Source organism: Pantherophis guttatus, chromosome 3 (genome assembly GCF_059756535.1).
Source record: "Pantherophis guttatus breed Tessera chromosome 3, ASM5975653v1, whole genome shotgun sequence".
In the NCBI taxonomy this organism is placed as follows: domain Eukaryota; kingdom Metazoa; phylum Chordata; class Lepidosauria; order Squamata; family Colubridae; genus Pantherophis; species Pantherophis guttatus.
Genome location: NC_142065.1, coordinates 137,191,187 through 137,209,969, shown reverse-complemented (window position 1 = coordinate 137,209,969; position 18,783 = coordinate 137,191,187). Strand labels below are relative to the sequence as shown.

The 18,783-nt window shown below is 38.3% G+C and overlaps 1 protein-coding gene across 1 annotated transcript in view; it reads left to right on the top strand.

The window, feature by feature from the left end:
* Positions 1-18,783, top strand: part of CDH9 (cadherin 9) — a 162,279-nt gene that overhangs the window by 64,005 nt on the left and 79,491 nt on the right. Inside the window, exon 3 of the mRNA XM_034411935.3 lies at positions 11,499-11,793. Coding sequence (XP_034267826.1) covers positions 11,499-11,793 — 295 coding nt within the window. The remainder of the gene's footprint in view (positions 1-11,498; positions 11,794-18,783) is intronic.

The following is an 18,783-nucleotide window of genomic DNA, read 5'->3' as shown; positions in this document are numbered from 1 at the left end:
GAAAAGGAAACAACTATGTTTTAAAAGTAAAGACAAAAGACAAATGGTGATGGAGAAAATGGCTGCTAGCTCTGAATCCCAGACTATTTGTTAATTGAAAAGAAAAACTATGTTGCTTGTTACTTGTACTGAATTGATACTGAGAAAAGACTTAGAGACCTTGGTTTCTGATACGTAATCTGTTCATTGGAGGACTTATGGAAGATTTGAAAGAAGAAATTAAATGGAATAATGGAAACTGAACTAAATAAAAGTGATTATAAGAGAAAGGTGTGGCAACAAAAGGAAGACATGATGATACCATATATGGAATAGTTCCAGAACTAACTTTGCAGAACCTATAACTTTGATGACAATGAAAGGGAAAAGAAATACATTTGGACAGATTGGAGAAAAAAAAAACAATGGAATAAATCAAGTAACAAGTTAACAAAATATCACATTTTGATCCAAATGAATGTAATGGTTATTGGGTGAATGATTAATGTTAAGAGATACTTTTCTTTCTTCTCCATGCTTTCTTTCTATTTCTTATCTTTCTTTTTTCTCTTTGTTTTATTCTTTCTCTCATCTGCTTTTTTTTCTTCCCTCTCTATTTTTTTCTCTTTTTTCTTTCTAATAATGTTTAATTCTTTTTTTTTGTTATTTTTAAACTCCCTTTTTACTGAGGTCTCTATTACTTCCTTATTTTTTTTATTGTAATTACTATTGTTATTATTTTCCTTGTTATTACTATCACCACCTTGTTTTAATATATATATAAATGCACAAATAATTTGATTAAGAAATAAGAGCACAAATGATTTAAGAAAAATACGATCTCTGGAGGCTCTAACTTTTTCTTAAACTTTGAATTTTCCATAGATTCAACAATTTAGAAGAAAAGGTTTTTTAAGACATTGGAAGATATTTGTTAAAATATATATTTATTTTAAATTAGAAATATGGAGGAGAATAAATGGAAAAACAATATGGGTAATATATAGTGAAGTAATTTGAAGCTAACAAATTGAATAAGAGAAGTTGGAAGGGAGGAAAATGCAAGCAAGATAATAATTAAAACAAAATGTTATCAATCAATTAAATATGTGAAACTAGGAGTAATGTGAAATATGATTTTGGAAATTAGCTAAAGTAGAGTTTTGCTCCAGGTTAATAAATATGGTAGGAGTGGAGGAAGGTATTATATTAGAAAACAGTTGAAACAAAGCTTGGAATTAGTTAAAAATTAAAAAAAGAATTAGGAGTGGAGAAAAGCGTGAGCTGGAAAACAGTTAAAGCAACGCTGTGGACCAGAGTTAGGAGTGGAGGAAAGCATACACTGGGTAACAGTTTATATGAACTGTGAACCAGTTAAAAATAAAAAGGTAGGAGTGGAGGAGACTATATCTGGGGATCAATTGAAATATAATTGTGAACCAGTTAAAAATAGGGGTAGGAGCGTAGGAAAATATGCACTAGAAGCTGCGAACCAATTAATATATAGATTAGGAGTGGAGGAAAGCATATATTGGGTAACAGCTAAAGCTAAACTGTGAACTAGCCAAAAAATATAAAGTTAGGAGTGGAGGAAACTATACCTGGGGAACAATTGAAATATAGTTGTGAACCAGTTAAAAATAAAGGTGGGAGCGGAGGAAAGCACTGCTGGAAAGCAACTATTTAAGTTGCAAACCAGTTATAAAATAAATATAGGAGGAGTAAAGGCGATAAGGTTGGTGTGTAGTTAAAATCATACTGTGAACCAGCTAAAATAATTTAAGGTCAGGAGTGGAGGTAAGTCTTGCTGGAAAGCAGCAGATCAAGATGTGAACCAGCTAAAAAATAAAATTAGGAGGAAGTGGAAGAAACTTTACAGGAGAATAATAATATAACTGTGAACCAGTTAAATAATCAGATTGGAGTTACAGTATATAAAGTATGAATTAGCCAAAATAATTTTAATTGTATAAGAGAATAACTATGGAGTAACTAAATCAAAATAAAATACTTTGGAAGTAATAAACTACAGAGTGAAATGTTGATTGATTTTGTAAAAATTCTAAGAGAAAAGGGAAATAAATTTTTGATAAGATTTGGATATTAGTTGTGATCAAGAAGAGGTGAAATATAGATTTGGTGTAATGGGTCTTAAATTGAGAAATGTATATGAAATATTGATTGTTAAAATGATAGAGATTTAGAATGGTGTTTATAGTCTAGAATGTTGGGCGAAATAATTGAATGATAAATGTTTAGAATAAGATTTTTTTCTTTCTTTTTTCTTTCTTTTTTTTTTTTTTAAAAAGATGTAATTGAATAAAAATGGGAACAAAATTGATTGTGGGAATCTTAATAATTGTACTTATTATATGACAGAACAAGCACCTGCTCTAAAAAGATGTATTTTATGTTTTGTGTTTTGAAAAATTAAAAAAAAAAGGGAAAAAAAAGATTCAGAGATTGCGATCGGGATTTCTTGCAGAATATACTGGATAAAAGTGTTTCAGAACCTTTAAAGGGGATGATTTGCAAAACATGGAAGCAGAGATCAAGCTCCTCTTGTTGAATCAAACAGTTGCTCATTTTATTGTGTACATTGTTGCTTTGGAAGCTGCTGCCAGTTGTTTTCAGTGATTTGAAAAGAGGTGCTTTTTACCTGCTCATTGTTGTGCATCTTGTGGATCTCAAGGACATGCCTCTGAAAAATCCAGAAGCAGGGCAAATGGAAATATAAAGATGTGTCAAACCAATATGCGCACACAAGAGCAACATCCATTACAAATCCATCTTATTATTCTGGAATGATCATTAATTCCAATGAACTGTTCTTTCAGGAAAGAACATTGACAATCATTCACAAATGTCATCAGCAACATATTTAATATGCACACACGTTAATCAATATACAGTTAGAGTAACATCACAATATTTCTAGAATCATATGCCACAATATACATATGCATATATTAATATATGCTCAGTGCAGTACTGCTTTTTCTGGACCTTTCTATTTACTATAAGTTTCATTCGTGAAGCTTGCAAGTATGGTCTCTTCCTAAAAACAGAATACAATTCATATTTTTTTGGACTGTGTGGTGCTTCAGATTCAACACCGTTGGTCAATATAACCAATCTCCAAAAGGTGTTTCAGAGCATGTAGCAACATAATGGTTTTTAACTTGTTAAATGCATCTGTGCCTTTTCTAGAACCTTACAACTTTCTTCTATAGCTTCTGTGCATTCCCAGGAAAAGACACAGAGGCTATATGTCTTAAAGTATTGCTGATTTAGAATAAAATTAGTAAAGAAATACAACACTAGTCCTTGTGTCCTATTATGAATTAATGTAGTTCAGTGTTTTATTTTCTCTTTAAGTTCACATATAAAACATATGTGTTCATTACCAGAACCCAAAATTTATTTTATTTATTCAAATTTAGTTCATATAGTTGAAGGGTAAAAATATATTATTTTGGCTATTTAGGAATAATGCATAATTTGTAAGCTAAAACTTTTTAAAATTATGGAACATATAAAGAACATCTCTCCTCTGCCCACAAATTCAGAAGTCCTGGAAGAGAAACAGATTTTCTGTTATTCAGCACTATATGTTAATGAGTTGTTTGCCAAGATTTAAATTACTAATGTACCAAAGCATAGCTTCTTTGCAGCCAATGAAGAAAAAGTAGTAGTTAATTTTGCAGACTCAAATACTAAAATATTTTGACTGGGATTTTAATATTTTAACATTCCAGCTAGATATATTTAAACACACCCTCGCAATTGCAGTTTTGTGGAACAATCACTAGCTCTAATTTGCCATGTAGAAGTTATATTACTATTCAATCCATCACCTCAGTACCAAAGTATTCATATAAATCATGTTTTTAAAAGTACCTGTAAGTTCATTCGAAAGCTATCTATGCAGGCAAAGTGTAGTAGAAAGGCCAACACAGAAAATTAAGTAGTTGTTCTCTGCTTTACAGCCCTGGTTTTTTAAACATGGTTTTCATTTTCCAAGGACATTATTTTAATTTGGAAAAATTGCAGCTAAACATTCAGTGTCAACTGCAACACCTTTTTAAAATAAGAGAAGAGAAAATTCAGGGGAATATTATTCAGGTCTTTTGTTAACAATAGCACTGGAGAGAGCAGTACACAGTTTGATTAATCCTCATATTTTGAATTGTGTCCCATTAGGCTAATTCAAAAGCTGATTTAATATCTCAGCCTGAAGTGTGGCTTATTACTATTTAATTTTTTTTTATATTGCAAATTCGTTAGAAGACCTTTCCTGTACTGACATAGTATTGTATGTAAATGTATTTTAAAAATATATTATTTTAAAAATAATAAAGCTAATGCCTTTAAAACATCAGTGCATTTGATCTTAATCAGTTCTCACTCATTCAAGGTATTCCAGTCTTCCATGGGAGAAAAAGAGTCAAGTGCCCATTACCATTATAAGAAATAGACACATAATTGTTCAAAATCAGACATATTTAAACATATGTCCTTGCTTTTCCCCCCAAAATGTTATATAAATGTCTAACAGACAATACTAAGATTAATAAAAATACTAAGGGAAAAAAAAACACTTCACAGAGGTTCAGTTTCTTCATAATATTTGGATATATGTCGTCCTTGACTTACAATCATAATATAATGGACTATAATGGACCACATTGTGATGGACATGAAGCAGGTCACCAAACATAATGGATCCAACTTTATGATCATTTTTGTGACAATCATTTAGTGATCCAATGCTTTCGTTAAGGTCATGTTTTACTGAAAACTGAAAGCAAATGTGCATTTTCAGAAAAATCATAATCATAAATGCAATCACATGACTGTGGGATGCTCTAAAAGACTGTAAATGCAGGCCAATTGCCAAGTGCTTGACATGCGACCATGTGACCATGGGAGTGATGGCCATCGGAATGTCATAAATACCACCTGGGAGATCCATCATAACTTCAACCAGTACTAAGCAAGTGGGTATAAGTTGAGGACTGCCTGTATTCCCTCATTTAGCCCATGCTAAACATGATCATGCTTTGCCTTTTTCCTATCAGGTCCATGCAAAGATGAAAAAGTATGGTTCAAAAATGATATTTTCTTAAAGAAAACAAAAATATTTCATGTAGAAGTACAATGCTTGTGTCAAAAATATGATCCAATGTCAATTTCAACAGTCAAGCAGGAGTTTCTCTTTGAACTACCTGTTGGAATCCTGTTATTGCTTAGTTGAAATTTCACTGTACTGAATTGCTTCAAATCATTGGTGTTTTATTTTTCCTATTAACAGGCACATTAAATCCCATTTGGGGGCCAAAATGCATGCTTATGGACAATGTTTTGGAGAAAACCTAGTAATATAGTCATTTTGGTTGTTTGAAGACTTTTAGCAACGAAGACTGTCAACTGGCAGAAATGAATAAGTAATTTTCCGCTTTCATTGTTGTGTCCTAGGCCATACATTCAAATTACATTTTTCCTTATTGATATTTACAAACATTCACATTCCTCTCTTCAGTCATAAGCAGCATGTCTTGCTTATATGTTTTGTTGCTTTCACATTGAACTTAATCATAAAATTCACCAGCCTTCATTTTTTCTACATGATAAGTTCGAGCATTAGATAACCTTTATATTAGATTGGCTGATTGATATTATTCACTGACTAATTTCCATTGTACCAATGTACTGTGCTCCATGATTATGGAAGCAATTCTGTTCTTTTGTTTTTGTGCCCTAAATAGTGATGCTACGTTGTTGTTGTTGTTGTTGTTGTTGTTGGTGGTGGTGGTGGTGGTGGCGAAGTCATGTCCGACCCATCGCAACCCCATGGGCAATGTTCCTCCCGGCCTTCTGTCCTCTACCATCCTCTGGAGTCCATTTAAGCTCACACCTACTATTTCAGTGACTCCATCCAGCTACCTCATTCTCTGTCGTCCCCTTCTTCTTTTGCCCTCAATCTTTCCCAGCATTAGGCTCTTCTCCAGTGAGTCCTTCCTTCTCATTAAATGGCCAGAGTATTTAGGTTTCATCTTCAGGATCTGGCCTTCTAAAGAGCAGTCAGGATTGATCTCCTCTAGGACTGACTGGTTTGATCACCTTGCAGTCCAAGGGACTCACAGGAGTCACAGGAGTCTTCTCCAGCACCATAGTTCAAAGGCCTCAATGGCGAACAAATACATTCTGTTTTATGTCAGTTTCTTTAATGAATTAGAGATGAAACAATTCCCAAAGTTTACATTTATACAAAAGAAAGAACAAAGAAGCCCGGGGGGTGGGATTTTAGAAGTTCCTTTGGCATTATCTGTATGTTAATTATATTGACACTGTTCTTCCATGCTAGGTGGATAATGTTAAATTCAACCTTTCTTTTAATGCATAGGAAGTGGTTTCTTTAGGTCAAGCATGTCTATGGAGAAATATACAGTAACTAAGCTCTGATGACCAAATAGCAGTGGTGATAAAATATACAATTAAGTGTCTTTGATCAGCTGGATATAACTGGAGAAGAAATGCAATGCAGGCATTCCTCAGCTTAGAACTTACTGCTTAGCAACTGTTTGAAGCCACAACAGACACCTCCTCCCCCCAAAGCTACTTACAATATGATTTTGAAGTGATAGTGGCCACCCACATAGCCCTGCAGTCCTGTGATCGTGTTTTGGACACTTAGTAACCAGCTCACCTTTATGGCTGTTTGCAATATCCCACAGTCATGTGACCATGATTCTGGGCAACTGATAACCAAGCTGAAAGGAGGGGTCAAGTCAGTGCATAGCTTGGAATTCTTGCACAGGTGCACCTTCCCAGGGGAAGGGAAGCAGTCTGGTGACTTTCTTGTAAGACAGGTGGTAGAAAATAAAGTTACTGACTTTCATTGACTTACAGCCATAATTTTGGGGCTCAGTTATGGTTGTAAATTGAGGATTATCTGTAATGTTTGTAAGTGACCACTGTAGCAGTGGGAGAAAGCGAAACAGTAACTGGAAAAATATAGTTTGAGAAGAGTGTTTAAAAGGAGATGCCACTTAATTTGAAGCTAGAATAAAGTCAGTACTCTGGAAAATCTCTGGAACCAAAATCAGTGCAGCATATTTTGTATTTAAATCTCTTTCCCTTTATTGCAACCTTCTGAAATAGCAGTCCCTCTAAGATAGATATGGTTTTTACCCTGCAAAGATTCTGGAAACCGATTGACACCTAGTTATGTTTTTTGAATGTTGTTGTTTTCTCTGGGTAGTCACGGTTTTTTATAGTATGTTTTTAATAGTATTTTTAATAGTATTTTAATTATACATTTGATATTTTGTAAGCTACCCAGTGATGGGTTTCTACCGGTTCACCCCAGTTTGGGCAAACCGGTAGTGGTGGTGGCGGGAGGCTCTGCCTACCTGCCCGGATGTCATCATGGATACTCTGCGCATGCGCAGAAGCACCACATACAAGTGAAACAACCGGTTCCGAACTGGTAGCGAAGGTAAGTGGAACCTACTACTGAAGTTACCCATAGTCTTTGTGAAGTCAGCTGGTCCTGAAAGGAGGAAGGGAAGGAGGAAAGCACAATGACAAACAAATAATTTTGTTTCAAGTAAAGGAAGAGAGACAGGAAAGCTTGTGAAGACACAACTAGTATTCTCTTTGATAGACAGAGAGTGCTAAACTCAAAACTTGAAATCAGCTCTACTTGTAGGCATAGCTTTAAAAATTAACTTACAGAGGCTATTGAAGGAGGATAACCATAAAGGAATTAGAAAAGAATGTAGATCAAAAACAGTTGTACCTTAATCATTGCATGAGTAGAACAATCCCTCCTCTTCCTGTTAGCAAAGCAAGAGTTTGGCTGCAGACTAGGTTTGCAGTTCTGCTGAAATCCATTTTGATGTGGTGCTTAACCTTCCAGAGGCATGAATGTCTGCTTCATCATGGTGAAGAATTGCTTGAAGCTTTTCCCCTTGGCTGTTAAAATAATATTCACTCATCTTTGAGAAAAAAGTATGTTACCATAAAACTTTTCTGGTTCTAAAGTGAGATAATTCCCCCACTGAATACATGTGTAGCCAGAGCATGGAGTAAATGGAGGTATTTCTATTCTAATTTCCCTTCTTACTTCCTATTTGCAAATAAGTGATTGATTGATTGGTTGGTTGATTATGTGCCACCAAGTGATTATTGAATCTTAGACAGCCTATAGATAGATTTTCTCTATGAGGGGAGTAAATAAAGGGGTTAATTATGTTGACTGGCATTCTCTGGTGGGCTGTTAGTCTCTTTTTCTGGCTGACAGTATATGGACTTCCTCTTCTTTTGTGGCTTTCACAGTAGTCATTTGTATTGGATATTCCATTAGTGGGTTCTTTGGACCTTCCACTCATAATGACTTCAAAAGTCTTTCCCTGACCTCTCCTGGAACTAATGAAAAGCCATCAGCAATCAGTGCTGTCTACAATTCATGTTTGTTTGTCTGCCTTTCCTTTATGTTTACAGTTTTCCCTCCTTTCTTGCCAGCAGAGCAGAATCCCCCTTTTCTTATGGGGAATTTTACTATGTGTTTTGTTTCTGGAGATGCTATCAGCTAAGAAAGATTTGTTTGGCAACACCCCCACCCACCTCCCCCCCCTCTCTCTCTCTCTGTGTGTGTGTGTGTGTGTGTGTGTGTGTGTGTGAGAGAGAGAGAGAGAGAGAGAGAGAGAGAGAGAGAGAGAGAGAGAGAGAGAGAGAGAGAGAGAGAGAATGAATAACAGAAAATCATGAAAATTGCAGATTGTCACAATGCAAGTTCAAACATTTTCTGTTATGATTTCTTGCTTAGCCTTATTTTGGATTATGGACACATTTACTGTGTCAGAGTACATAATTGTTAGTATGGGCTGCAAACCATTTTTGAACGGCATTAGTGGCCTCAGTGGGCCTCAAACTAGACAGCAATGCTTGAGCTGACATACTTTCAATGTGAAGCAGGAAAATATGGGAAGAAGTTGTATTTGCAGTGGACAGTTCTGCTTCACACTGAGAACAGTATTTTTTTAAACTTGTGTCAGCTCAAGCATTGCTGTCTAGTTTGAGCCCCACATTTTGATAGTGCAAAGGAGAAGTAATGTCCTCCTCACTTGGATGAATCCAACAAAATATATTTTGCAGTCTATTTAGACTGAGGTAGAGATGTAAAGATGTATATCATCAGCAAACTGATTATAGTAAACCCTGTGTTGATAGATGACCCCAATCATCTAGATATTTTTTATTTTATTTTTTTTAAATTTGATTTATATGCTGCCCTTCTCCGGAGACTCAGGGCGGCTTACAATGTGCTAAGCAATAGCCTTCATCCTTTTGTATATTTATACAAAGTCAGCTTATTGCCCCCACAACTGGGTCCTCAATTTACCTACCTTAGAAAGGATGGAAGGCTGAGTCAACCTGGAGCCTGGCGAGATTCGAACCTGCAGTAATTGCAGGCAGCTGGTCTTAATAACAGGGTGCTTTAGACCACTGTACTACCAAGGCTCTTATATGTTCCTAATATATTTCTATATTAAATAGGAATTAATATAAAGTGAAATTTTAGGGTTGGGGGGGACCTTGGTGGTCTTTTAACCCAACCTGCTACCCAGAGCAGAAATTCTCAGACTGGCCCATTCAATCAAATTTCATCTGATAAGAAGGACAGAGTTTGATTGACATTCATTAAATGGCCTGTATTACAGTATACAATCATCTCTCCACTGGCTTGCTGCCTTCCTTATGTCCTACGATTTACTTAAACATTAAACTTAAACATTAGAAGAAAACATCATAAGGATTTTTTGTACAATTAGGAATTTCAAGCAGCTGCACAGACTTCAGAATAATGAAAAATTGAGCAACAGAGAGCAACAGATTCTGCATTAGCTCCCTCTACTGCTTCCAACAATAAAATAAGCTCCAGAACAGCATTAAGAGGAATTAAAATTAACCCTTGGGACTCTGAGAATATGGTAGAAAAACAAAATATTCTTTTTCAGGGAAGAAAACAACTGAGGAAACAACTGAGGGAAAATTTCAGGATAGTTTTAGCTGAAATATCAAATATTGCAGATGGTTTTTTTCCCCCTTTCGTAGCTCTTAGACAGCAGCTGTGACAGAAATTTGCAAGGGAATAGAGAATCTCAAGGTTTCAGATGAAATATATTTTTCAATCTAATAATGCCTATTTCTTCATATATTCTTTTAACAAAAACAATCCCTTTATGTGAGGCAAAATAATGAAATACATTAAAGTATAAACTCAGAATACTCTGTCTCTGACAGTAAATATACAACTACCAAGTGCATCAAATAAATGTACAACAGATAAGTGTCAGCTTATTTTTCTGACCTAGGCTTCCTGAGACAGTAAAAAGCAGATGATTAGTCTCAAAAAACCTCTTTTTATTTCAACGGCTGTGAATTATGTTCATTCACAGCCCGTAATGAGTCACAAATAGTTTGTAAAGAGTCCGACAGAAGTCTGCCACAGTCCTTCGGGATAAGGCTGATAAGCACCAAAAGTTATGGTTTCATTTTTATACCATGTTTCCTCGAAAATAAGACCTTGACTTATATTTTTTTGAACCCTGAAATAAGCGCTCGGCCTTATTGCCATGCACTCAAAAGCCCGATTGGGCTTATTATTTTGGGGAAAACAGGGTATCCATTTTCAAAATTTTTATATTAAAATATGAATTATACTCCTTTTTTTTTTTTTTTACCACAACTCTTTTGTGCACACATTATCACATACAAAAGGAGGGGAGTTTGGATTGTCAGATTGTTCCCGAAACCTTGGCTATTTTGACCATTGTTATAAATCTCATCTCATTACTATTATTCATTAGTTCTCCATATCCAAGGGACCTTTACATTTGAGGTTTTCAAAAGGTAACTTGCACTGTGTTATATTTCAGTTTTTTTTTAGCAGGATTCTGGACTGGATTTTCTGCATTTGATTTTAAGTAGGCAAGTTTTTTATTGTTATATTTTCTTTTCTTCATTACTTATTTAAAAAGAAACACTTCACCTCATTTAAAAAGAAATACCTTCACACACATAATGATTCGGAAAAACAATATAGCTATTGACAATATACTTAAACAGTAGAAAGGTTATTAATTGCTATCAACAGGATGGTTTTCTGTTTAAAAACTCTGTTGGTTACAAGTCAACCTGGGAAAGAAACTATTTTCCATTTTCCATCTCACTTTAGTTTTACTGCAGTAATCTTACCTTCTATACGTTCTTTGTCCTTTATCCATTTGCTAAAGTATTTTCTTTGTGTGACCAAAATCTTAAGTTTTGTCTCTTTATTTCTCCATCAATGAAAGAGATGATAACCACTGCTGACCTCAATTACACAAAAGTTTTGTGGAGTCCTATTCATATCTGCTGAAATAGATTCTCTTTAATAACAATGCATCTATTTATAAAATGTGCTCTCTCACACTCACTCTCTCTGTCTCTTTCTTTTTATTTTCTTAAAGCTACACACTGACCAAGATAAAGGAGATGGAAATTTAAAATACATATTAACGGGAGATGGAGCTGGCAGCGTATTCGTTATAGATGAAAACACCGGAGATATTCATGCAGCAAAAAGGCTGGACAGAGAAGAAAGGTCTCTGTATGTGTTACGTGCCAAGGCTATAGATCGAAATACTGGAAGACAGGTGGAACCAGAATCGGAATTTATCATTAAAATCCATGATATCAATGACAATGAGCCCAAATTTACGAAGGATATTTATATAGCCAATGTTCCTGAAAAGTCTGCAGTTGGTAAGTATAATTTATCATCATGTAAATGTAAAAGAATGTTGAAAGGCAATTGGGAACTAAGTCACTTTTCAGTAGTCAATTGTATTCTAGAGGCTGTTTGGAGAATTTAAAACAGTAATACATCCTTTCAAATTTGTTACTTGAACTGTTCCAGGTTGTCAGCAGTGTCTACTTTTTTCCACCCTATTGATTACCACATTGTTTTCCTTCATCATTAACAGTCAAATGGAAACGTATCAGACATTGTTTTAAGAATTATTGCCATGCAGCAGTAAGCCACTGATAACACTGTTGAATAGAATATAAATGTTTATTCAGATTCAGTAATAATTATATATGTTTCACATTCAGATTTTGGAAGCCAGAGTGCTGTAACAGAAGCATTGTCATTTTCTCTTAAAGCTTTTAAACATCTGACCCTAAGAGCCATGGCAGTGCAGTGGTTAGAATGCAGTACTGCAGGCTAACTCATTGTTCACTCCAGGAATTTGATTCTCACCTGCTCAAGGTTGACTCAGCCTTCCATCCTTCCGAGGTCGGTAAAATGAGGATCCAGATTGTTGGGGAAAATATGCTGACTCTGTAAACCACTTAGAGAGGGCTGTTAAGCACTATGAAGCAGTATATAAGTCTAAGTGTTATTGCTATTACTGAGGAGATATAGGTTCATCCTTTTGAAAAAGCATGTGTTGTAAATCAGGGCATTTGTTTGTGACAGTAAACACACTATGTAAATCCAACATCATTGAGTTGTGGCACATGCTGAGAAGTACGCACTTGCATAATTTACAAAAATCCCCTTCTATTTCCGGAGTTTACTTTAATTCTAGTTTACTGTTTTATCCATATTGCTATTAATCACTTTTAGCCATAGTTAGCCACTGTTTTTTATTTAAAAGGCTTTGAAAATTAAATTTAAACAGGCAATCCAGATTATTTATTTATTTATTTATTTATTTATTTATTTATTTATCTATCTATTTATCTATTTATTTATTTATTTAATAAAAATTTGTATGCCGCCCTATCTCCAAGGACTCAGGGCGGCTCACAACGACAGTCGACCAAGCGACTGTTAAAAACAACGAATATACATAAAAATCAAGAATTTTTTTTTTAAAATTAAAATATACTACCCCATCAGTCCAGGCCAGGGGACATAAATAGCCAGGTTTTTAATTTACGGCGGAAGGTGCGAAGGTCAGGGGCCAACCGGAGCCCCAAGGAAGTTGATTCCAAAGGATGGGGGTGCTCACAGAGAAGGCTCTACCCCTGGGAGTCACCAGCCGACATTATCTAGCCGACGGCAGCCTGAGTAGGCCCTCTCTGTGAGAGCGCACCGGGCGATGGGAAGTTGATGCTGGTTGCAGGTGGTCCGACAAATAACCTGGGCCTAAGCCATGAAGGGCTTTATAGGTTAACACCAGCACCTTGAACCTCACCCGTAGGGCAACCAGCAACCAATGCAAGCCGCGCAGGAGTGGTGTAATATGGGAGTATCGGGTCCCTCCCACAACAACCTGTGCGGCCGCATTCTGTGCCAGCTGAAGCCTCCGGGTGGTCTTCACGGGCAGCCCCAGGTAGAGAGCATTGCAGTAGTCAATCCGGGAGGTGACTAGTGCATGAGTGACTGTGTGTAGGGCATCTCGGTCCAAGTATGGGCATAATTGGTTCACCAGGCGAACCTGGGCAAATGCCCCCCTGGTCACAGCCGTGATATGACCGTCCAAACTTAGCCGTAAATCCAAGAGGATGCCCAAGTTGCATGCCCTGTCTATGGGGGGCAACACCTCGCCCCCAATAGACAGCGTTGGAATCTCTCGCTCGGCCCGAGATGCAGGTATCCATAGCTACTCGGTCTTGGCCGGGTTAAGTTGAAGCCTGTTATTCCCCATCCAGATCCGTACCGCCTCCAGGCACCGGGACATCACATCGAGGGCATCTCTGGGCTGGTTCAGGGTGGATATAAAAAGCTGGGTATCATCAATGTACTGATGATACCCCACCCCAAAACCATTGATGATCTCTCCCAGCGGCTTCATATAAATGTTGAACAGAAGGGGCGAGAGAACCGACCCCTGGGGCACCCTGCAAGTGAGGGGCCTCATGGCCGACCTCTGCACCCCTGCCAACACCGCTTGCATATGACCTGAGAGGTAGGAGGCGAACCACCGTAAAACGGTGCCACCCACTCCCAACCCCTCGAGGCGTCGCAGCATGATACCATGGTAGATGGTATCAAAAGCCGCTTCCGGTTTCCTTGTCTTCGGCAATGGCGGTGCCTTTTGAAGCTCCGCCAGCCCCGCCGCCTGTAGAGCCGCTTCGCGACCCAGAAGCGGCTCGGAAACTTCAAAATCCTCAGGATTGCTGAAGCAGAGATCGCAGGGCAGAGGTCGAGCCCCTGTAAACCCCCAGGGAATTGTTTCTGGGGAGAGAACAGGCGTGGCTCCCTCCCAACCTGCTGAAACTCCGGGCGACGTGGGACAATTCTGCTTCTGCAGAACAAGCCGGCTGCAGGAAACTCAAAGCGAAAAGAACCAGCCTTAATAAACAGCGAAATTACTTGAACCCTGAAACTTGGAAACGCAAGTATTAGCGCTTTGTTGACTTTTTAACCTGAGAAAAATGCGAATGAGTGAAAGTGCTTTGAAAAAACATGGCGCTCAGCCTTAGAGTTAATGAGCCAGCGAGTGTGGATTGGTGAAGTTATCTTGCTTTGTTACAAAGTTTCCAAGTTGCTACAAAGTTGCCTTGTTTGTAATAAGAGAAACAACTAAAAAATTTCTCCCTTTTCAATACTTGACTTTGCTTTACTTCAGCTTTTATTTGACCAAATCTGGGGGACTTTTTTAGAAGTCTTTGTGCAGGAGGGAAAGGAAAAGGAACTTCCCTCTTTAGAAAAACTAGACTACGTGGCAGGATGGCTTCAAAGAAGCAGAAAGGGAAGGCAACAGGGGGGGGATCCCCCACACACAAACATGAAACGCAGCTTCCCCCTGCTCAACAGCTACAGACTCAGAAAAAAGAATTTGATGTGGGAGATTTAAAAGAATTTATTTCTAAAATTCTGGATGATAAATTTCAAAAATGCCAACAGGAAATAGATGATAAAATTCAAAAGTCTCATCAGGAAAAGCCGCTGAGAGATCTAATAGGACCAGGACCGAGGAATGACCCCTGTCCCGAGCCCTCCAGAGAGCATCCACCAGCGCGACCAATGCTGTCTCCGTGCTGTAACCGGGCCCGTAACCCGATTGGCATGGATCGAGGCAATCTGCTTCATCCAGGGCCACCGGAAACTGACATGCCACCACACTCTCAACAACCTTCGCCAAAAAGTGAAGGTTGGAGACCGGACAAAAGTTGCCCAAAATGGTTGGATCCAAGGCAGGTTTCTTAAGGAGGGGCCTAACCACCGCCTCCTTCAAGATGGTGGGAAAATTCCCTCTATCCAAGGATGCCATTATCACTTCCTGGATCCAACTGCGTGTCACCTCCCGAGCTGCATAAATCAGCCAGGAGGGACACGGGTCCAGTATGCAAGTGGTCGCACCCAGCTTCCTCATGATCCTGTCCACTTCCTCCAGGGTAACAGGATCGAACTCTTCTCAACAACAAGACCTGCCGCCTCCCCACTGTCCTACCCTGCCCAGTCAGAGTCCAAGCCATTCCGAATCTGAGCAGTCTTGTCCCACAGATGTTGGCAAAACTCCTCAGCTTGCCCCCACAAAGAGTCCTTCCCTGCCCTGTGATACAGGAGGGAGCGGGATACCCTGAACAGGGCAGCCGGGCAATTACCTGCGGACACGATGAGGGCAGAGAAGTATGTATGCTTTGCCGCTGCCATCGCCTCCAGGTAAGACCATGTAAATGATCTTAGCTGGGCTCGGTCAGGTTCAGAACGACTAGTCCTCCAACGGCTCTCTAGGCCTCTCCTCCTGCGCTTCATCCCTCGAAGCTCCTCAGTATACCAAGGAGCAAGCCAGGGTCTGTGCCGGGTCAGAGGCCTCAAAGGCATGACACGGTTGAGAGCCCCAGCGGCCGCCCTATCCCAGGCCTCCACCAGGGTCTCGACCAGAGCATGGGAGAGAGAGAGAGGAATCATTCCAAGCTCCGTCTGGAGCCTCTCAGGGTCCATCAGGTGCCTGGGGAGGAACCAGATGGTCGGTTCTGCATCCCAGCAAGGTGGGGCAGCATTCTGGAAGTCCAACCAGAGGAGATGATGGTCGGTCCATGACAGGGTGGAAGCAACAAATACCCCCCCACTGAACATAACACGCCACTGCTCTGAGATGAAAACAAGATCGAGTGTGTGCCCTCCCTTATGAGTCAGTCCCTGAATAATCTGAGTCAGGTCCATGGCCGCCATGGATGCCATGAACTCCCAAGCCACCCCCGCCACCCCGCCCAGGGAAGGCAGGTTTATAGTTAATGATGGTTAATTCCAAGCAAATGCAACAGAATATATGAATGAAAGAAAATCATAAAGGGAAAAATAAAGAATTTAAACAAGTTAAAAAAAAAGATCAGTTTGTACATTGTTCTCTTAATGATGGTAATGATGCTGGAATTTCCATCGCTAAGTGATTCAGTTGTAAAATACAATGTCACATAGCAGTCTGTCATTGTCTTTGATATTAAAAAAACAAAACAAAAACTGCCTCTATAATTTATGTGGGTAAGTGAAACGAAATGGTAAGTTATAGAACCAAAAAAGTAAATTTAAGGAAAGCCTGTAGGAATGTATCATCTAAATCAGTGGTTCTCAACCTTCCTAATGCCGCGACCCTTTAATACAGTTCCTCATGTTGTGGTGACCCCCAACCAGGGGTGGGTTCTAAATTTTTTTACTACCGGTTCTGTGGGCGTGGCTTATTTTGTGGGTGTGGCTTGGAAGTCATGTGACTGGGTGGGCGTGGCTGGCTGGTCATGTGATCGGGTGGCCATGGCTATATGTATAGGGACTACTCAGAGGGCTGAAAAAAGTCATTTCTGACAGGTCCTCACACTTTTGACTGGTCCTCACACTTATGACCATCCTCACATTTATGCCTGTGCAGCATTCTTAACAACCATGTCACTCATTTCACAACTGCTTCTCTTCAACATGGTATAAGATAGGGCAAAAAACGTAAAATGTGAGGACAGTCGTAAATTCGAGGACTGGTCAAAAGTGCGAGGACCAGTCAAAAATAACTTTTTCAGCCCTCTGAGTAGTCCCTGTGCACAAAAGGACTACCCAGAGGGCTGAAAAAATGTGATTTCTGACAGGTCCTCGCACTTTTGACCGGTCTTCGCAGTTATGACTGGTCATCATTTATGCCCATTGTACCATTCTTAACAACCGTGTCACTCATTTCACAACTGCTTCTCTTCACCATGATGACAAGATAGCACAAATACGTAAATTGTGAGGACAGTCGTAAGTTCGAGGACTGGTCAAAAGTGCGAGGACCAGTCAAAAATAACTTTTTCAGCCCTCTGAGTAGTCCATATGCATAAAAGGATACAGCAATAGAGAGGGATGAAGGAAGGGAAGGGAAATTAGAGTAGGAGTGAAGGTAAGAGAGGGAGGAAGAGAGGAGGAGAAAGAGAAAGGAAGAGGAAGTAGGGAGGAGAAGAAGGGGGGAAGAGAAAGTAAGTAAGAAAGAAAAGACAGAGGTGGTAGGTTTGAGGAGAAAGATTGCTGTACAATAAAAAAGATGAAAGGGAAGAAAGCCAACCCCAAACAAATATTAAGATATTAAGATAAAGAATGAATTGTTAAACTTTAAAGAATAAAAGAGAACAAATAGCAATAAATAGCAATAATTAGAAACACACATACAAACATACAACGTATTTTCCTTGAACAGAGTATTTGGCCGGTTCACAAATTTAAACAGTTGTAGGAGGTTAGCACCCACCCCTTTCCTAGAAGAATGAAATATTTTGGGAAATATTAAAAAGGCAGAATATTATATTTCCCTACCTGGATGAGAAATGGAGAAGCATATTTTACAGACAAAGCAGCTCCCACCTTCTTGCCCCCCACCCTTTGTTAATGGGCCAGAGGCAGAAAGTCAATCCTTTGTCAAAGGACATTTGCAACACAATAGCAACAGAAACTAACACAATGGGCCCCATCAAGCCATGTGATCCTGTCCACCATTAAACCATTTTTCCAAGCAGTCTCCATGTTTCCAGTGTCTTTTTCCCCACTTGGAGCAGAACCCAGAAGGATATTTCTTCCAACACAGTATTTAGTCATTTCAATTAAATATACAATTTCTATATTTCCTTTTTACCATATTTATTCCTCATCTATTTTTTTAAAAAAACAATACTACCCTTCATCCTGATCTCTAATCTTAATCAAATTCAATTTTTCCCTTCTATTCTATATTATACCCCTTCGCATTGTCATCTATTTTTATATCCATCCTCACATTGATTAATTATGTAATACAGTTGTTTAATACAAATTCAGCATTTTAATATAAATCAATTAGTTATATAACTATCTTTTTTGTATATTAATCAATATGAACATCAATATTCCAATTATTTCCATGCAATCCAATTTCTTACAAATCAATTAATTATATTTACCAATAATAATAAACCAAATAATTTCCCCCATATATTCCTCCAAACCACAACTTAACCAATTAATAGTATCTCAATTATTACAATTCCCTATTTAAATAGAGCTTTTTTTTCTTTTGTGTTTTAAAATCTTGGAACTCTCCTCTTTTGCCCTAAATTTCCCATTGTTTGCAGTTTTGCACCTACCTTTTTTGGTGAGGAAAAAGAAAAAGAAATCTCTCTGCCTCATTTTGTCATGTTGCAGCCTGCTTACTTTTAATTTTGCTTTTTCAGCATAGCTAGAGGGAAAAAAATCTGCTCCAGGAATTTACCTCTTTGCAGCTAGCTCTTTGAAGCCCCGCGGCAAGAATTTAAAGTTTTTTTTCCCTCTAGCCATCAGCTAGGACTCTGGAGGCAGCAATA